This window comes from Anopheles moucheti, chromosome 2 (assembly GCF_943734755.1).
Source record: "Anopheles moucheti chromosome 2, idAnoMoucSN_F20_07, whole genome shotgun sequence".
Taxonomy (NCBI): domain Eukaryota; kingdom Metazoa; phylum Arthropoda; class Insecta; order Diptera; family Culicidae; genus Anopheles; species Anopheles moucheti.
In genome coordinates this window covers 46,496,161-46,511,462 of record NC_069140.1, presented here as the reverse complement: position 1 = coordinate 46,511,462, position 15,302 = coordinate 46,496,161, and the positions used below count along the sequence as shown (strand labels likewise).

At 46.0% G+C, this 15,302-nt stretch overlaps 4 protein-coding genes and 1 pseudogene across 5 annotated transcripts; 1 reads left to right on the top strand and 4 right to left on the bottom strand.

The window, feature by feature from the left end:
* Nucleotides 1-146: 146 nt before the first annotated feature.
* LOC128309333 (biorientation of chromosomes in cell division protein 1-like 1) lies at nucleotides 147-3,572 on the bottom strand. Of its 2 annotated transcripts, none has more exons than XM_053045689.1 (4): nucleotides 3,446-3,572; nucleotides 2,970-3,244; nucleotides 1,961-2,904; nucleotides 147-1,896 (listed from the first exon to the last, which is right to left on the bottom strand). In XM_053045689.1, the coding sequence occupies exons 2-4, from the start codon at nucleotides 3,200-3,202 to the stop codon at nucleotides 284-286; spliced, it is 2,790 nt and encodes a 929-aa protein (XP_052901649.1). In that variant the 5' UTR covers nucleotides 3,203-3,244; nucleotides 3,446-3,572; the 3' UTR covers nucleotides 147-283. The 2 variants fall into 2 exon arrangements, with proteins under 2 accessions (XP_052901649.1, XP_052901650.1); XM_053045690.1 differs by having other exon boundaries at nucleotides 2,970-3,207; nucleotides 3,446-3,504.
* A 124-nt stretch (nucleotides 3,573-3,696) lies between these two features.
* LOC128310388 (uncharacterized) lies at nucleotides 3,697-4,596 on the top strand. Its single transcript, XM_053047014.1, has 3 exons — nucleotides 3,697-3,846; nucleotides 3,919-4,059; nucleotides 4,138-4,596. Exons 1-3 carry the CDS (start codon nucleotides 3,728-3,730, stop codon nucleotides 4,487-4,489), a joined length of 612 nt encoding a protein of 203 aa, XP_052902974.1. The 5' UTR covers nucleotides 3,697-3,727; the 3' UTR covers nucleotides 4,490-4,596.
* A 21-nt stretch (nucleotides 4,597-4,617) lies between these two features.
* On the bottom strand, nucleotides 4,618-7,476 carry LOC128310387 (beta-galactosidase). The gene is made up of 8 exons (XM_053047013.1): nucleotides 7,110-7,476; nucleotides 6,874-7,031; nucleotides 6,573-6,787; nucleotides 6,340-6,504; nucleotides 6,164-6,268; nucleotides 5,753-6,099; nucleotides 5,392-5,670; nucleotides 4,618-5,328 (listed from the first exon to the last, which is right to left on the bottom strand). Exons 1-8 carry the CDS (start codon nucleotides 7,185-7,187, stop codon nucleotides 4,792-4,794), a joined length of 1,884 nt encoding a protein of 627 aa, XP_052902973.1. The 5' UTR covers nucleotides 7,188-7,476; the 3' UTR covers nucleotides 4,618-4,791.
* An 819-nt stretch (nucleotides 7,477-8,295) lies between these two features.
* On the bottom strand, nucleotides 8,296-11,088 carry LOC128309956 (beta-galactosidase-like). The gene is given in 7 exon segments (XM_053046476.1): nucleotides 8,296-9,139; nucleotides 9,210-9,596; nucleotides 9,662-9,772; nucleotides 9,855-10,019; nucleotides 10,103-10,317; nucleotides 10,564-10,721; nucleotides 10,840-11,088. Coding segments are annotated over 7 exon segments (2,073 nt in total). The 3' UTR covers nucleotides 8,296-8,351.
* A 473-nt stretch (nucleotides 11,089-11,561) lies between these two features.
* Nucleotides 11,562-14,725, bottom strand: LOC128296938 (beta-galactosidase-like; annotated as a pseudogene).
* Nucleotides 14,726-15,302: the final 577 nt, after the last annotated feature.

Here is a 15,302-nt window from a genome sequence, read left to right as displayed (position 1 = left end):
TGTGAATCTTAAATTAGAATACGCCCCGACGGATTGGTGTAGAAACTACAAGACCAATCAGTTAAGAACTTTTGTCTAAAAAACTTTTTGAACTTTTGTCTAAAGACACTCAAATATAAAATTACAGCGAGTTATTTAACGTAAATGTCATTAATGTAAAGTTAACTGCACTTTTTATTAATTACCACATTAACGATACATTTCTTTAACATTCTCCTACTAACTACACAAACCTCAACCTGCGCACTGGTGGTTTATCTGACTACGGGCAAATGATCCTATCTTAAGCATCCGTTCCCACGGATGGTGGAGTGCTTTTCTCAACCAATCGATTCCTAATGGAGCGCTGTTTCCGAATTGCCAAAGTGGTACCATTTTTGCCACCTTCTGGGCTCAGATCGAGCTTTTTCGTAATACCGTTGATTGGATCGGTACGTCGAATTTTAGCGCTCCCGAACGCACTTGTGGTAGGTCGTTTGGAAACTCTCGTCATAGCCACCGGTGCTGTGGCAAGCGAACAGATCATTGTACTGTAATGCTGTACCTTAAAGTTCTTACCGAACGTAACACCATCCGTTTTGGAGCGCAAAAAGTTTAACTGCTTCTCATCGATCCGGTATACTTCTTCCTCCTCGGGAAAGTACAACAGCTCCGGATCGCTGACCGGTGACTTCGGTGCGTTATCGACTGTTGGTTGTTCCACCTTCGGAACGGGCGACGATATCAACGGTCCAGGAGATTTCCGTTTGCCATCGCACACAAACTCTAGCTCGATGCCCTGATCCTCCATGCCCCGTCCGGCGAAGGCTTTGTTCTCGTTGATGTACTTTTTCGCCATTGCCAGTGCCTGTGCACGGCACTTCTGCTGGTGACGTTGGATCTGCTTGCGCACCCTTATCAGGCGCCGTGCTTCGTAAAAGTTTGAGGCACACATTGGCTTCCGTATCTTTCCCTCCGTTGATTGCCACTGTCTTTGCAACGATTCCAAGGTAGCATCGTTCGTTTGCGTTTCACCGCTTAACAGCCGCTCAATTTCAGAATCATCCGCACTCGTAAGCATCTGATCGATCACGACTGGTTGCACTGGAAGTACGATCGATTCCAATCTGTTGTATGATTTCAACGTTTCGGGACTTTTCTCCGAATCGTCTCCAGATTGGATGCCGGAAGAGGATGAATCGATGGGCGTACCCGTTGGTGTCACCGAACGACAGTTCCGATCTAGCTCTTTGCCAGTTGGTGATTGCACCAAATCCGTCGCATCTTTTGTGGGAGATTTTTCTTTTTCAGAAACTTTTTCGTTTGATTCTTGCGAGGAGGATAATTTATCTTCAGCACTACGATTCTTTTCGGATGCCGGTGGTGCACCCGATCCGCCGGAACCATGCTTATCGTTACCATCCTCTGAATCGCGATCACTCGATCGACGGTCGTTTTGGTGCTTGTGATGTTCCTGGTAGTGATCATCATCTTTGTTAGCCGTTATTGTTTTGCCATTTTGTTCAGCTTCTTCTTCGTCTTTCTTTTCTTTTCTTTCTTCATCCTGTCTTTGATCATCATCTGCTTGTTCCGTTTCCGTTGGTTTTTCATCTGCAATAATGGGTTGGTATGATGGAGTATCTTTAGCATGCTTATCACTCTTCACACTGCAGCTGCTAGCATCGGACAGTCCTTTGATTTTCGATGGACTATCTTGGGCCGATATCGCACCGTCTCCTGAGCGTGAATCTTTCGTATTTTCATCACTGAACGTGTCTTCACAAATTTTAAGCGAATGTTCCGATTGGGACGTCTCCTCATCTTGCAGCGTAAGGTTTGGCTGATCATTATTATCTTTGGGTTTCTCCGAAGTGTCTGTCGGCGTTTCCATCGGGGTCCCCAATGGAGTGCTATCATCTGCAAATAGGAAAATGACGTAAGTAAAGCGTAATTTTTCAAAGAGGAGCCTTCGATTGATTACCTTCTTGATCGCGCAATCGGTTACCATCGCCAAAACTCTCATCAGTACAAGTAATTGCTGCTGAAGGACGACCAGTGCCGACGAAATCATATTCCTCCTTCTTGAAATCGAAAGTAATCTTCTTAACGACCTCCGACCCTTCTTTATTATCGCCCTCGTTGGAGCTAGACACTTTGTCCATCGAACTGCTGAACAGTGTAGGCATTTGGGCATCTTCGGTAATGTCCAGCCGTTCGTTTTCCTCCGGAGGTTGCATCTCTTCACTAGAAGATGGAGCAGTTGCCGTTAGCAGCTGACTGTTGCTAGACACCTGTGACAGCTGAGAATCATTTGCTGGGCCAATTTCCTGACTGAACTCTGAATCTTTCGTCGTCGGGCACTCCTGTTCGTTGCATGCCGGCACATCGGTCGACTCCTTGGCAGGAGTACCGCGTGCCGGACTATCCGCACGATCGTCACTTTTCACCGACTCCTGTGACGTTAGTCCGCTGATGGCGGAAGAGTTGGAATCATTCATTTCATCCTTTGTTTTGCTGGGAGATCGCACTTCCAGCGGTTCAAATGCGGGCGATTCAAAATCGTCTTGCTCTTTCGATTCATCCAGCACCTCATCATCCTCATCGATGTCCATGTTTTCCACGACATGTTCAATCGGTTCTTCCGTGGGTTCCGGTGGTTGTGGAAGCTGTTGTGGCGGTGGCGGCGAAGGAGTCATGCAACCTTCAGACTTTTTGTCTGAATCTGGACTCACCGCTTCCAAGTCTTCTAGCAATGATTCTGCACATCCGGACGTATGCTCATTCCCGTTGAAGGATGATTTTGGTTTTTCAATTCCAAGATAGTTGTAGACAATTTCTTCCACCTTCGGCTGGAATATGGTGGCAATCTTTGGGTTCACCACCTGATCCACTATTCGTTCTACACCGGCATCGAGAAATCCAGATCTGGAAATATAATTATCAATTGATGAAGACGTACATTTTTCTACCATCAAACAGTGTACACTCACTCGATGATGTTTTTTCGCAGCTGATCTCGTAGCTGATTTTTGTACCGTATGTTATCGGACCATTCTTGCTGACCCAGAAATTTATTCACCGTGCCTTCCACGCGTTGTCGCAAGTTTTGATAAGCAGGTTTCGTATCCACGTCGGCCAAACACTCCTTCCGGAACTGATCGAAAAGACCTTGAGACTTCAGCTCCTGCACCATGGCGTCGATGAAATGTGGATCGTCTATCATGATGGCTGCGGTACGGTACACCAGAATAGTATGTAACTTAAGCTACGTGTAGAAATCAACCATGAAAATGGAGTATAATCGATATCAACCGCATGTAAACTTATCTATATGTTGTTTTCGTCAGCTCGATACTCAATGCCACCGACTCAATGGGACAATTGCGCACCATGTAATGGCATGTAAACGATGGTTTTTTTTCCAAAATGTACTTATTTATTAGTTAAACCAAACTCTCAAACATACCTTACGAAGATTATTTATACGCAAACGTTACATGAAACACAAAATTTATCAGCTTTCTACACCAGATTATTTTTTACAAAATACGAAACTTTTCAACAAACAAACTACGCCGACACGAATCGCACACTTGACAACGGTTTGACATTCGACATAACCAAAGGTGTATAGAGCCATGGTGTCTTCGTTCGTGCCGCAGATATCATAAACCTTGCTATTGTTTTGATTCCACATTCTCGTTTGAGCGGCACAAGTTTACGCCGGTTTTGTTTTCATCGCTAGAAAATGAGCCAACCGGTGCAAAATGGTACGGATAACGACGTGCTGACCGAGTGTTACGATCCGGTCGCCATCCTGCTGAGTAGCGTAAATCACGATACTGAAAATCTCACTGAAGTATTACGGTAGGGGTGTTCTTCTGCTGCACGCTTCGATCGATATCAAAAATTCACACAAATCACAATCTCTCCCTGCAGACAATGCGGTGTCAAGTACAACCAACTCAGTGGTCTGGTGGAGGAGGATTTGCGACAAATGGGCATGAGCAACAGTATGGCAATAAAGGAAATTTTGTCTGAAATATCCACTCTGTCCAACCAGCAGCGACTTTACGATAGGTAAGCGTCCAATCTTTTTTTCCTTTTGAACATCAAAGGAGCACACTAACTGAATGCCGGCCTTACCACTTTTCCCAGTGTGCTTCTTAACGAGTTCCGACCGCAGGAATATGTGGAAACTGTTTGTACTAACAGTACAGAGCACATGGCAGTGATGAGTTGCATGATGCGGTTGATACATCTTAAGACAAAAGCGTCCTTTCCACATAACGTGCTGCTGGATGATCGGTATTATTCATCGGAATATTGTCTACAGCAGACCGAAAAGATTAAGGAAAAGCTGGACGATATTTATTCCTGTATCAACATAACAGCAAACCGTGAAAGGTCACGATCATTCAAACGTAAAATAGGCCTACCGTTAATGTTAATTGCCGGTGCATTAGTGTTATCGCTTGTTTACAAGAAAACTGCTTCCATTTTGTCGTAGCGGTTCTTTATGATACCTTTGTGATGCGTTGCATTACGCTGTACGCAAAGCGTTGTCTGTAAAACATTTAAGTAATACAATGAAATACCTACCTAAGTTCGTTTTCATTCATCTCGATAATTCATAAATACTTTAAATATAAAATTTATTCAAATTAATGATCGTTGTTTAGCGTGGCCTTTGATCTTCTTTCAAAGATTTGAAAAAATCTGTTTTGCTCAAAGTTCGAGGAAGCAACTTAATAGTTGTTCCACTCTGTAGTAAGGAAGGACTCTGTCTGTCGTTACAAGTAAGGTTGTGCTTTAAGTAAATATTGGCTTATCAATGAACTGCACGTACGGATGCTGGATGTGCTGCTGGTACTCGATCATGACTAGCTGGTTGTTGCCTTTCTTCAGAATATGTCTCGGCACATAGAGAGTTATTTGAGGTCCAGCCAATGGCCAATAGCGACCCAGGTTGAAACCATTAACGAACACTAATCCTTTACCCCACGCACTGGGGTACAGATAGGTATCATAGATTGTGTCGGTATTGATCATAAACGTGCCGTAGTAAATTTGTGCTCCAGCCCCAACTAGATCTTCCTTCTCTGTGGGTTGTTGGGACAAAAAGTTCTCGAGATAGCGATAGCTGTCCAGTGGGAATGATGTGATAGTCCAGTTGTATAGGGGTTTGGCATCGACCGTCACCGATCCCAAAATACCCTTAAAGTCGTTCGGAATGTTGTAATTAATGCGACCCTGACTTTCTACCAGGAGCTGAAGCTTTGTGCCCAGCCCGACACTCAACGGAATCGTATCAACGTTGGTTTCACGCGACAGTATACCGTAGAATGTCTGTTGTAAGAAAAAGGACATTACTTAAGGTACGAATCGTACGAGAAACAGCGAAATACTCACCCCATCGACATGCACATAAGCACGATCGTGGAGATGTTGCACCTTCAGTGTGAACGGATCTCGATTCAATCCAGCCGGTAGCGTCGTTTCGTACAGCAGAAAACCAGAATGTTGATTGAGGGCTTCAAAAGAAACAGGTTGAACGGCAGCAACAATTCGGTTCGACAGCATTGTTCGGCCGTGTTTCGATATCATTGATCCACGCCGTTCCAGCCATACCGTGTCAAGTGTCATTTTGGGCAATTTCTCCGGTGCTGGCACACCAGGATCACCAAAGTACTGTTGTGTGAATGTAAGCAAAAGCCAACCAGTTATTAGTGGGAAATAAATCACTGCACTGCCTGTCCGCACACTGCCTTACCTCAAGCAACACTTTCCGGATTGCAAAATATTTTGCCGTTGGATCTCCAGCCTCATCCAACGGTGCATCGTAGTCGTAGGACGTTATATCCGCACTGTACTTACCGGGTCCAACATCATTTGCCCCGGCAGTAAATCCAAAATTGGTTCCACCGAAAAACATGTAAAAGTTCACGTTTACCTTCTGGTTGAGCATGATCTTCAGCGTGTTCACTACCATTCCTGCATCGACACGCGCCGTTGGTTCCATCCAGTGTGTTAACCAGCCAGGGTAATACTCAGCATTAACGAGCGGTCCTTTGGGCAAAAACTTGCGCAATTGTTGCCAGAATGCGTTCGGATTGTTGGCTAAAAGGTTGCAATAAGTGAATGATGAAACATGAAATTGCTAACAAAGCATAAATCGCATTACTGATTCCAAAATCCAGCGTCGGTAGAATTCCGGGGATGGAGCCACACTTTAAAAGCTCCGGTCCATCGTTAGTAAACAGTACGGCTTTATCCTCCACGAAGTGAACTGGAAAGGGAGTTATTAAAATAGTTAGATACCTTTTCTCGTGACCCGCAATGGAACTTTTCCAGGCGTACCGGTTAAATTTTTCAAGAACTCCATATATTTCCCGTCGCAGGCATGGAAGGACCCGTATTCATTTTCAACGGACACCATAATCACGGGACCACCGTTGCCGTACAGATGAGGTACAATGCGTGGCATGAGCTGATTGTACCAAGTTTGAACTTCCCTCAAATAGTCTGCCGAGTGAGAACAGTGGAACAAAACGGTGTCTATTGAAGAAATACTGTACATAATCTCAACTAACCTCCGTCGTAAGTTCGCAGTTTGATTGTAGGATACTTGGTGAGCAACCAGTGTGGGAACCCTCCCATATCCCGTTCCGCACAGATGTATGGTCCGGGACGCAGAATGACAAACAGATTTTCACTTCTCGCTGTCTCGATGAATTCCTCCAGATTGGCGATGCCTTCCCATTGGTACTGACCCGGCATCGGTTCGTATAGTGACCATTCAATGTAGCTAGAGCGCATTAGCATTGTTCATAAGCATCGTACTGATTGGAGTCTCCCAACACCCCCGAGCAATGATCCCCTTCCGATACTTACGTCATTACTGTGTTCAATCCAGCCGCCCTCATCGATCGCAAGATGTGACGCCATGATTGCGGTAGCGCTCGGAAGTAATGAAACGAACCGGAGATAAACTGGAACGGTTGGCCATCTTTCGTGAAGGTATCATTTTGGAAGTCGATGTCAAACTTTCGCTACAGTGGAGAGAACATCCAATGATAGATTTGATCGCTTACGAACGTCCATCGATGAAACATTCTGTAATTACTTACAACCGGTTGATCAGCTTCTATCGTTTGCAAACTGCAAAGACAGAGTGCAATCGGCAATAGCACTAGATAAACGTTCATCTTGATTTTCGCTACACTTAGAATTGATTGCCAAGAAGCGGGCGGAACACGAACCAATAGTTAATCACGACTATACTGCAGGCACGTTCGAACAGCTCTGTCGGTTCGGGACAGAATTAGCTCATAGGCAAATGAGGAGCGATTGCAAATTGTTATTGGCCTTTTTTGTTTTGTCTGTTTCAATCTCAATCCTCCCACATTACATCCCACAGGATCTTATTTCAGTTTGCTGGAAGATGGACTAGATATAGGCGCGTCGAGTTTAACCGAGCGACGAGATCGTGTCTACGCTTGGGTATTTGTTATCTCTAACTTCACGAATTCTACAGTATACGATCTAGCTATTACAATCACAGTAATGCTTTTGACCAACTACTCAAACAACGTTCCAAACCCGTTACGTTAAACTGCATAACTTCTGCTGCTGACCTGTTCCCGTTGGATCGCTCAGCGATCTCGAACCGCTGCGTTCCAGGTGTACGTTGCAACTAACCGACATTCGATTCGTACCGGGACTAAACAGCAAACTCCAGGCGACATCGGCAGGCTTATCATATCCCCACCCCATGCAGCTAATCAGAACAGGCCCTCTTTGTTCACGCTGAGCCACTCCACTTTGCACGAGCGGTTGGAAACGACGATCGTTCTGTGATGCTATGTGAATTTGTTAGTCGAGTGACATAACGGGTTTGAGCATTGAGCAGATTCATCGATAGAATTCAAATGTCCCAGAATAGTCCGCGAGCACCACGAACGAACGCATTCTGAAGAGAGGGACACCATGTTCGCATTTATGCTGCTGATCCGGGTGTTATGTCTTACGAACACGTCCTGTTCGTAGTATTGTTCTCGGTCGGTAGTATGTAAAACGCTTTATGGAAGCGGACACGTGTTTGCAGACGGATGTGTATATTCGTTTTATTGTACTTTGTAAAAAAAACCCCGATTAAATAGTTGGCCATACATTTAGTTACACAGCTGGGGTTTAAGATTGTGTCACATTTGGCAGGGTAAGCTCGTGTGCAGTTGATGCAATACACGTTTGGCCCGAATTGGAATCAGGTCAACGATCAACGATGCACGATAAGAGGCAATGATTGTGTGATAACGTGTGCTGAAGTACCTTCTCCATACAGCAGCGATCGTCTGCCCGTTCGTTCTATCTTAGTTAAATAATGGTGTTTTGGAAAAAGTTACCGGAGGAATAGAGTCCCACTGCTTCTGATATTCGATAATCGAGAGGTAATTGTTTTTGGGTTTGAGCAAATGTTTCGAAACGTACAGTGTTACCTGTGGCCCGACCGTTGGCCAATAGCGTCCAATGTTGCACCCGTTGACAAAAATCACTCCCTTGCCCCATCCGGTTGGGTCGAGGTACGTATCCGCCAGCTCTCCTGCCACGTCGAATATCGCATAGTACACGGACATTGGAGTTACCTTCGGCGCCTCACCTCTACCACGTTGCTTCCGGTGATGGCGTATTGCTTGTATGATCGGTTTAAAATCATTTAGCGGCAAGCTGTACATGGTCCAGTTGAATAGTTCCCGCGTGTTAACGTACACGTTTCCCACGATACCTTTGGAGTCGTTGGCAGTGCCAAAGTTGATACGTCCCTGGTTTTCGATTACAATGCGCAACGTTTGGCCCGCGTCTAGGGCGAGCGGAAGTGTGCTGATTTGGTTTTCGCGCGACAGTACCCCAACGTACCGGTCCCCGACGAACACGTAGCCCCGATCGTGCACACCCTCCACGATGAGTTTGCGTGGGTCCGTCCTGATGTCGTCCGGTATGAGTGTCTCGTACAGCACTAGGCCGGAGATTTGGTTAAGCGCTTCAAACGACATGGGCAGATGGTTGGTGACAGTTTGCGTGGAGAGACGATCAAGTAGTGCCGGTTCAAGCAGGCTCCCAAGTCGTACCATTGCTAACGGGGGTAGCTGAATTTTGAGTGCTGCAAATAAACCGTGTGCGTGTTGTTACTTGGTGTTTGCCTGTTTGTCTTTTGTCGAGAATACACCAACCCGGTTCGGGAACAGGTACATTGGGGTTCGGGAAGTACTTCAGGATGATGTCACGAAGCGCGAAATACTTAGGCGTTGGATCGCCGGACTCATCCAGTGGTGCGTCGTAGTCGTACGAGGTGATATCAGCCACATATTCTCCCGCACCCTGCTTGTTTGCTCCCGCGGTGTAGCCATAGTTTGTACCACCGAAAAACATGTAAATGTTCACATTGACCTTGTTGCGCAACATAAAGTCCAAGCTGTCGGCGACCAGCTTGGTTTCGGTGCGGGCCATGTGTGATTCCTGCCAGTGCGTTAACCAACCCGGATAGTATTCCGCGTTGACCAATGGTCCTTTGGGTTGTGTTTTTCTGAGCGTGGTCCAAAAGCCATTAATTTCGTCCTCTGCAACAGAATATTTTTTCGATTTAATTAAGTGTTCCATAAAAAAGCGAAAAGAGAGATTCTACCTGTTCCCGGGCCGAAATCAAGCGAGCTCAGCACATGCTCTATCGCACCGCATCCCTCCAGACCTGGCCCATTGTTGGTGAAGAGGACTGCGTTTCCCATCACGTATCGCTCTAAAGTTTGAGTGAAGGGGAATTCGAATTAGATACCGGTTAGAATGCGGGTGACATTTGCATCTTGGCCGCAAACACATACCCGTCTCGTCGCGCAACCAGTTCAGGTATTTGTGATCGCACGCATAGAACGATCCATACTCGTTCTCAACCTGCACCATAATGATCGGACCACCTTGTCCGATAAGGAATCTTTGCAGACGGGACAGCAGCTGAGCATACCAGGTCCGAACCTCCCGCAGATACGCTGCAATGAGGGAATCAGAAAAAAAGGTTGGAAAGTGATTGGAACAGACGTTTTACGTTGGTTTCGAATACGATCCCACCTACTGTTATCGTTCGTGCGCAGCAGTATGTTGGGATATTTGTGTAGCAACCACGATGGGAATCCGCCCATATCCCGCTCAGCGCAAATGTATGGTCCCGGGCGCAGAATAACGTACAGTCCTTCGTTATCGGCCAGCTCGATGAAATGCTCAATATCGGCCATTCCTTGCCAGTTGTAGACGCCGTCCTCGGGATTGTGCAAAGACCATTCGACATACCTAAGGGAAACGAAGTTGTACGAAATATCGGCAACGGTGAATGACCGCGAAGAACGAATTACGCCATACTGCACGCATCTTATCACTGGCGACAACCAACAAATGGTCTTATCTTGCCCTGTGCGTGTATCTTCCGCGCTTAATCCTGCGTTTCCCTGTCATTGATCAATTGGTGCAGATAACTCACTACACGATCACAGCGCGAATGGCGTTAATTTTTGATCGCAATGCATTGTTTACACTCACGTCGTAATTGCATTAAGTCCGGCGGCGCGCATCGCCCGCAAGATGGTTGGCCAACTTTCCGGTAGTGCGCGGAAGTAGTGGAACGAGCCGGCCACGTACTGGAACGGTTTACCATCCATCACAAAGGTGTTGTTGTCGTAGTCGATGCTGAACAGGCGCTGCGAGCGATAGAGAAAACAAAAACATCCACCGACCAAGTTGAGTTATACTGGCTTTAAAATAGTGAAACCCTGACCGCGACAATCTTGGGCAGCGCTCCCGTATGCTAACCCGTACCATATCCACCGAGCGTGGCGCTGCAAGCAAGATCACCAAACAGGAAAGAATGTGCACGATGTTAGCCATGCTAGGCGCAGGTTTTCCACAGAACATTTCCCGCAGGCACGCACCGATAAACTGAGCATGTTGCTGCTGCAGTACGACGCCGAATGGGGCGTCCAGACATGAGAACTAGTGTGTTGATAAGCTTGATCCACGACTACCATTACCACGGACGCAATGGAGAACGCTTAAAAGACATTCCATGCCAGAACAGAATGACGGAAGAGACAACACGGTGATCGTAGGGGAATCGGGTGTTCTTGAGTTCTCCCGTTGTAGACAATTATTCAATTGGTAGTGGTTCTGCTGTCGGCATCGGCAGTTCCGAAGGCAAAGGTCAGTTGGACGTATTATGTGTGCGTTTTTTTTATTTCAAAGAGAACCCACAGAGGTCTATGCTGGAGCATTGTTACGTACTTCAGTGAGTCAGAGTGTTAGAGTACATTAGATGATTTAGCTCAGTTCTGAATGATGTTGTCACTGACCTTCCCTATGGGCAGATATATGTCCGATGTGATTTGATTATGATAGCGAAGGAGATAGGAGAACTCTGATTAGATATTAGTATAGTCGATTTACCGTGATCGCAGATATTCTCTACTGTGAGGATCTGATTCGATGGAAGGCTCTGGACAGTTCTCAATGGCTATTTCTGCAAATTTGCTTTTCTAATAAGATAGGTATGATTTTATTATATTCTCACATTGTTGAGGGTTATTCACCAAGAATTAAAAGTATCTCCCTGTTAGGCTTCGTCGAGAATTGCTTTCGAGGAGAAGTGTAGCATCCGATCGGACGGAACCTTTTGCTGTTCGATCACCACGATGGTGTTACCGGTTGTTTTGAGCAGTTCCTTCGGCAAGTATGTCGTAACCTGTGGTCCAACAACTGGCCAGTAGCGTCCGAGATTAAATCCGTTGATAAAGATGAATCCCTGAGTGTGACAGGCAAACATTATTGAGGTTTTTTTTATTAATAAAAAATGATAAAAAATTAGCACTAAGCGTACCTTGCCTCATCCGTCCATGTTGATGTAGGTGTCCTTAATTTCGGATGCCGGAATGTCAAAGACAGCCTTCAACACAATCGGTCCATGTACCGCCATTCCACGTTCATTCGCTCCAGTACCTTGGGATACGGTGTCGATAAACTGTTGCACCTTGGTGTAATCCTCGAACGGATATCCGGTGATCTTCCACTGTTCCAGTGCCATCGTGTACGGTTCGGCGAACGTTTGTATGGTGACATTACCCAAAATTCCCTTAAATAATAGCAAACAGAAAAAAAGTAAGAATTATAATCAGAAATGTCACAAGCAAAACGATCACAAGTGATACATGGAACACCATTTACCTTATAGTCGTCAAGGATGTCAAAATTAATACGTCCCTGGTTCTCAACAAGAATAGCCAACTCCGAACCGTAACCAGCCGTAATGGGGAGTGTATCGATAGCGTTCTCTCGAGCCAAGGTCCCAGCAAGGAACTGTAACATAATAGGCATAGATAACATAATATAAAATAATAACATAATAGGCATAGACACTTATCAGCATCTGCTTCAAAGTTAAATGCGCTACCTGGTTTAAATACACCTGCGCCCTATCGTGCAAACCGTTGATAGTGAGCATATTCGGGTCACGTGTTAGTTTCGGCAGGGTCGTTTCGTACAGTACGAAACCAGAGTTCTGGTTTAGTGCTTCGAATGTGAGCAGACGGCCCTCCTTATTTGGTGCTTCCACACCGAGGATTGTACGTCCGCGCTCGGACAGAATCGAATCGACGACGGTTAGTGGGAATGCCTCTAGCGTCATCTTAGGTGCAGGATCCGGGATCGGCATAACAGCGAGCTCGAGGTACTGGGGAAATTGGGAGACATTAGCGATTTAAGTTGCGTTTCACTTACATCCACTTCCTACCTCTCCAATAATGTCCCGGAAGATGGTATACTTCATGGTGGGATCTCCGGCTTCGTCCATGGGTGCATCGTAATCGTAAGAGGTAATATCCGCCATGTACTTGCCCAGTCCCCAATCGTTTGCACCGGCCCAGAAACCAAAGTTAGTGCCTCCGAAGTACATGTAGAAATCGACGTTCCAGCCATCACGCAACATCTTCCGCAGCGTGGCGGCGAGCGGTTGTGCCGGTCGCCGTTGGTTCGACTCCTGCCAGTGCGTAAGCCAACCGGTGTAAAACTCGGTGTTAACCAGCGGTCCCTTCGGTTGGTACGATCGCACCTTAGCGGCATGCGTGTCAACCTCCTCGTCCGTCATTAGTCCAAAATCGGTCGTGATGAACACCCCCTCGATCTGACCACAGCCAATCTCATCGTCGTAGGGACGATCAACCGTGAACAGTACCGCCTTCCCCTGTACGTAGCGGTCGGTTTCCTGCTTCAGGAAGTTCAGATACGTTTTGTCACACTTGCCGAACGCGCCGTACTCGTTTTCGATCTGCACCATAATGATGGGACCACCGTTGCCGTACATGTACGGCTCCATGCGACGCATCAGCTCACCGTACCACTTGCGGACTTCTTCCATGTAGTTGACATCGCTGGTACGTACGGCAATACCGGGGTATTTATTGAACAACCAGTACGGTAGACCACCCTGAAGGGAATAGAGATTAGATTAAAAATCCTGCCAATATCCCGTCCATATCTTTTCAGTGCACCGTTCTTACATTATCAATCTCGGCACAGATGTACGGGCCCGGACGAAGGATCACGTACAGGTCCTCCTCGACGGCTGCCTCAATAATGTCGTTAATGTTTGCGATGCCTTCCCAGTTGTAAACTCCATCACGGGGATTATGCAGCGACCACTGAACATAGAGATCGACCGCATTCAAGCCACCAGCACGCAACGTGCGGAGTTTCGTACGCCACGTTTCGGGTAAGGCACGGAAGTAGTGGAACGATCCCGCTACGTACCGGAAGTCCTTACCGTCCATCACGAACGTGTCCCGTTCATAATCAATCGTAAAGGATCGTTCAGCCTGTAAATAAGGAAAAAGAAAGGAATCTTCATAAATCCACATCATTTTATGACCAGGGAAAAGGGTTGCCGATCAACAGCAGTTGTTTCCCAATGCATAGTGTTTCACTAATGCTAATGCTACCTTGACCAGTCCAACGAAGGCCCAACACAGCACCAGAACGATGCAACTTCGAAGCCACATCATTGCAACAAAAACCTTGCGACTAAACACTGAGTTCACTCTCGGCACCAACTTGTGTGTGGTTCGGCAGTCAGCGAAAAACTGATCATGCGATATACCGCGCCTCGTTACAACATCTCGTTACCATTTATGTGCGGCACGGTCGGGCGTTTATCATTGCACCTACACATAAGCTTACGGAAACGTATCTATGACATCAATGGCCCGGTGGTTAAGGTGGTGCGGTATTCGCTAACTTCATGGTGAAACGTGCCGCCATAATGACACAAGGACTAGTGAATCCTTGTGCTAATTCGGTGCCGGCGCGACCAGCGCGTTTGTGACGTAAAAATTTACATTTAAATCATGGTTCCGATGGCACTGGGTAAGCGCTTAGTGCAGCGTATTCCCAACGAACCTCACATGATCACATCCAACAACGGAAATCGATGCGATAAGACACGGGTATCGAGAAGCTCCTAGTCTATTTAGGGATGCTATTGCTCTTCTTCGATAAGATTGTACGCCTCATAGGTCTGTTGTGTCTGTGTGGGAAATCTTACATCGTCTCTGCCATCGTCGTCGTCATCACTCTGCAAACCGAACACGAGGCCTAGCGTTAGGGCCAGGACAACAGCTAGCACGACACCACAAATGCCAAACAGCTTCGCACGGCGCATCGTCGGATTGATTTGCTTGATCCGTTCACCCAGGTAATTCAGACCAGACTGATAGGGCGCTTAATCTGGCTGCTAGCTTTTAAGTGTCTGATACGGATGGAAATGTCCTTTGGGACGATAATTCGGTAGGTTCAAAAGTGATTAGCGGCAAGACAGATATTCTTTGCCAAGGTTGTTTTCATAATATTGTACTGATGACTGTTGATACTAAACTCTTGAGCTAGAGGGATCGTAACGCAGTTTGTTCTATTCTTTCGACAAAATGAATGACAATTAATCTAAATCAGATCCCCTGTTATTGAACAGGATGTAAATTTAGATGACTAATGCCAAGTCATGTGAGTTTTCTCATGAAACGGAGATAAAATCAATAAATTGTAATTGAGTTTTTTATTTAAGCGATTTACAGTGATTTCCATTGAACGTGTTAAATATAAGCATTTATTTTTTTTAAGAAATTCCATAATAACATTACCAACGGTCCATAGAAAATAAAAGATCAATGATCTCAGTTCGTCGCAGATTTCAGGTAATCTTAGATTACCGTTAATGCATTTGATCAAACCCAACCGAATCA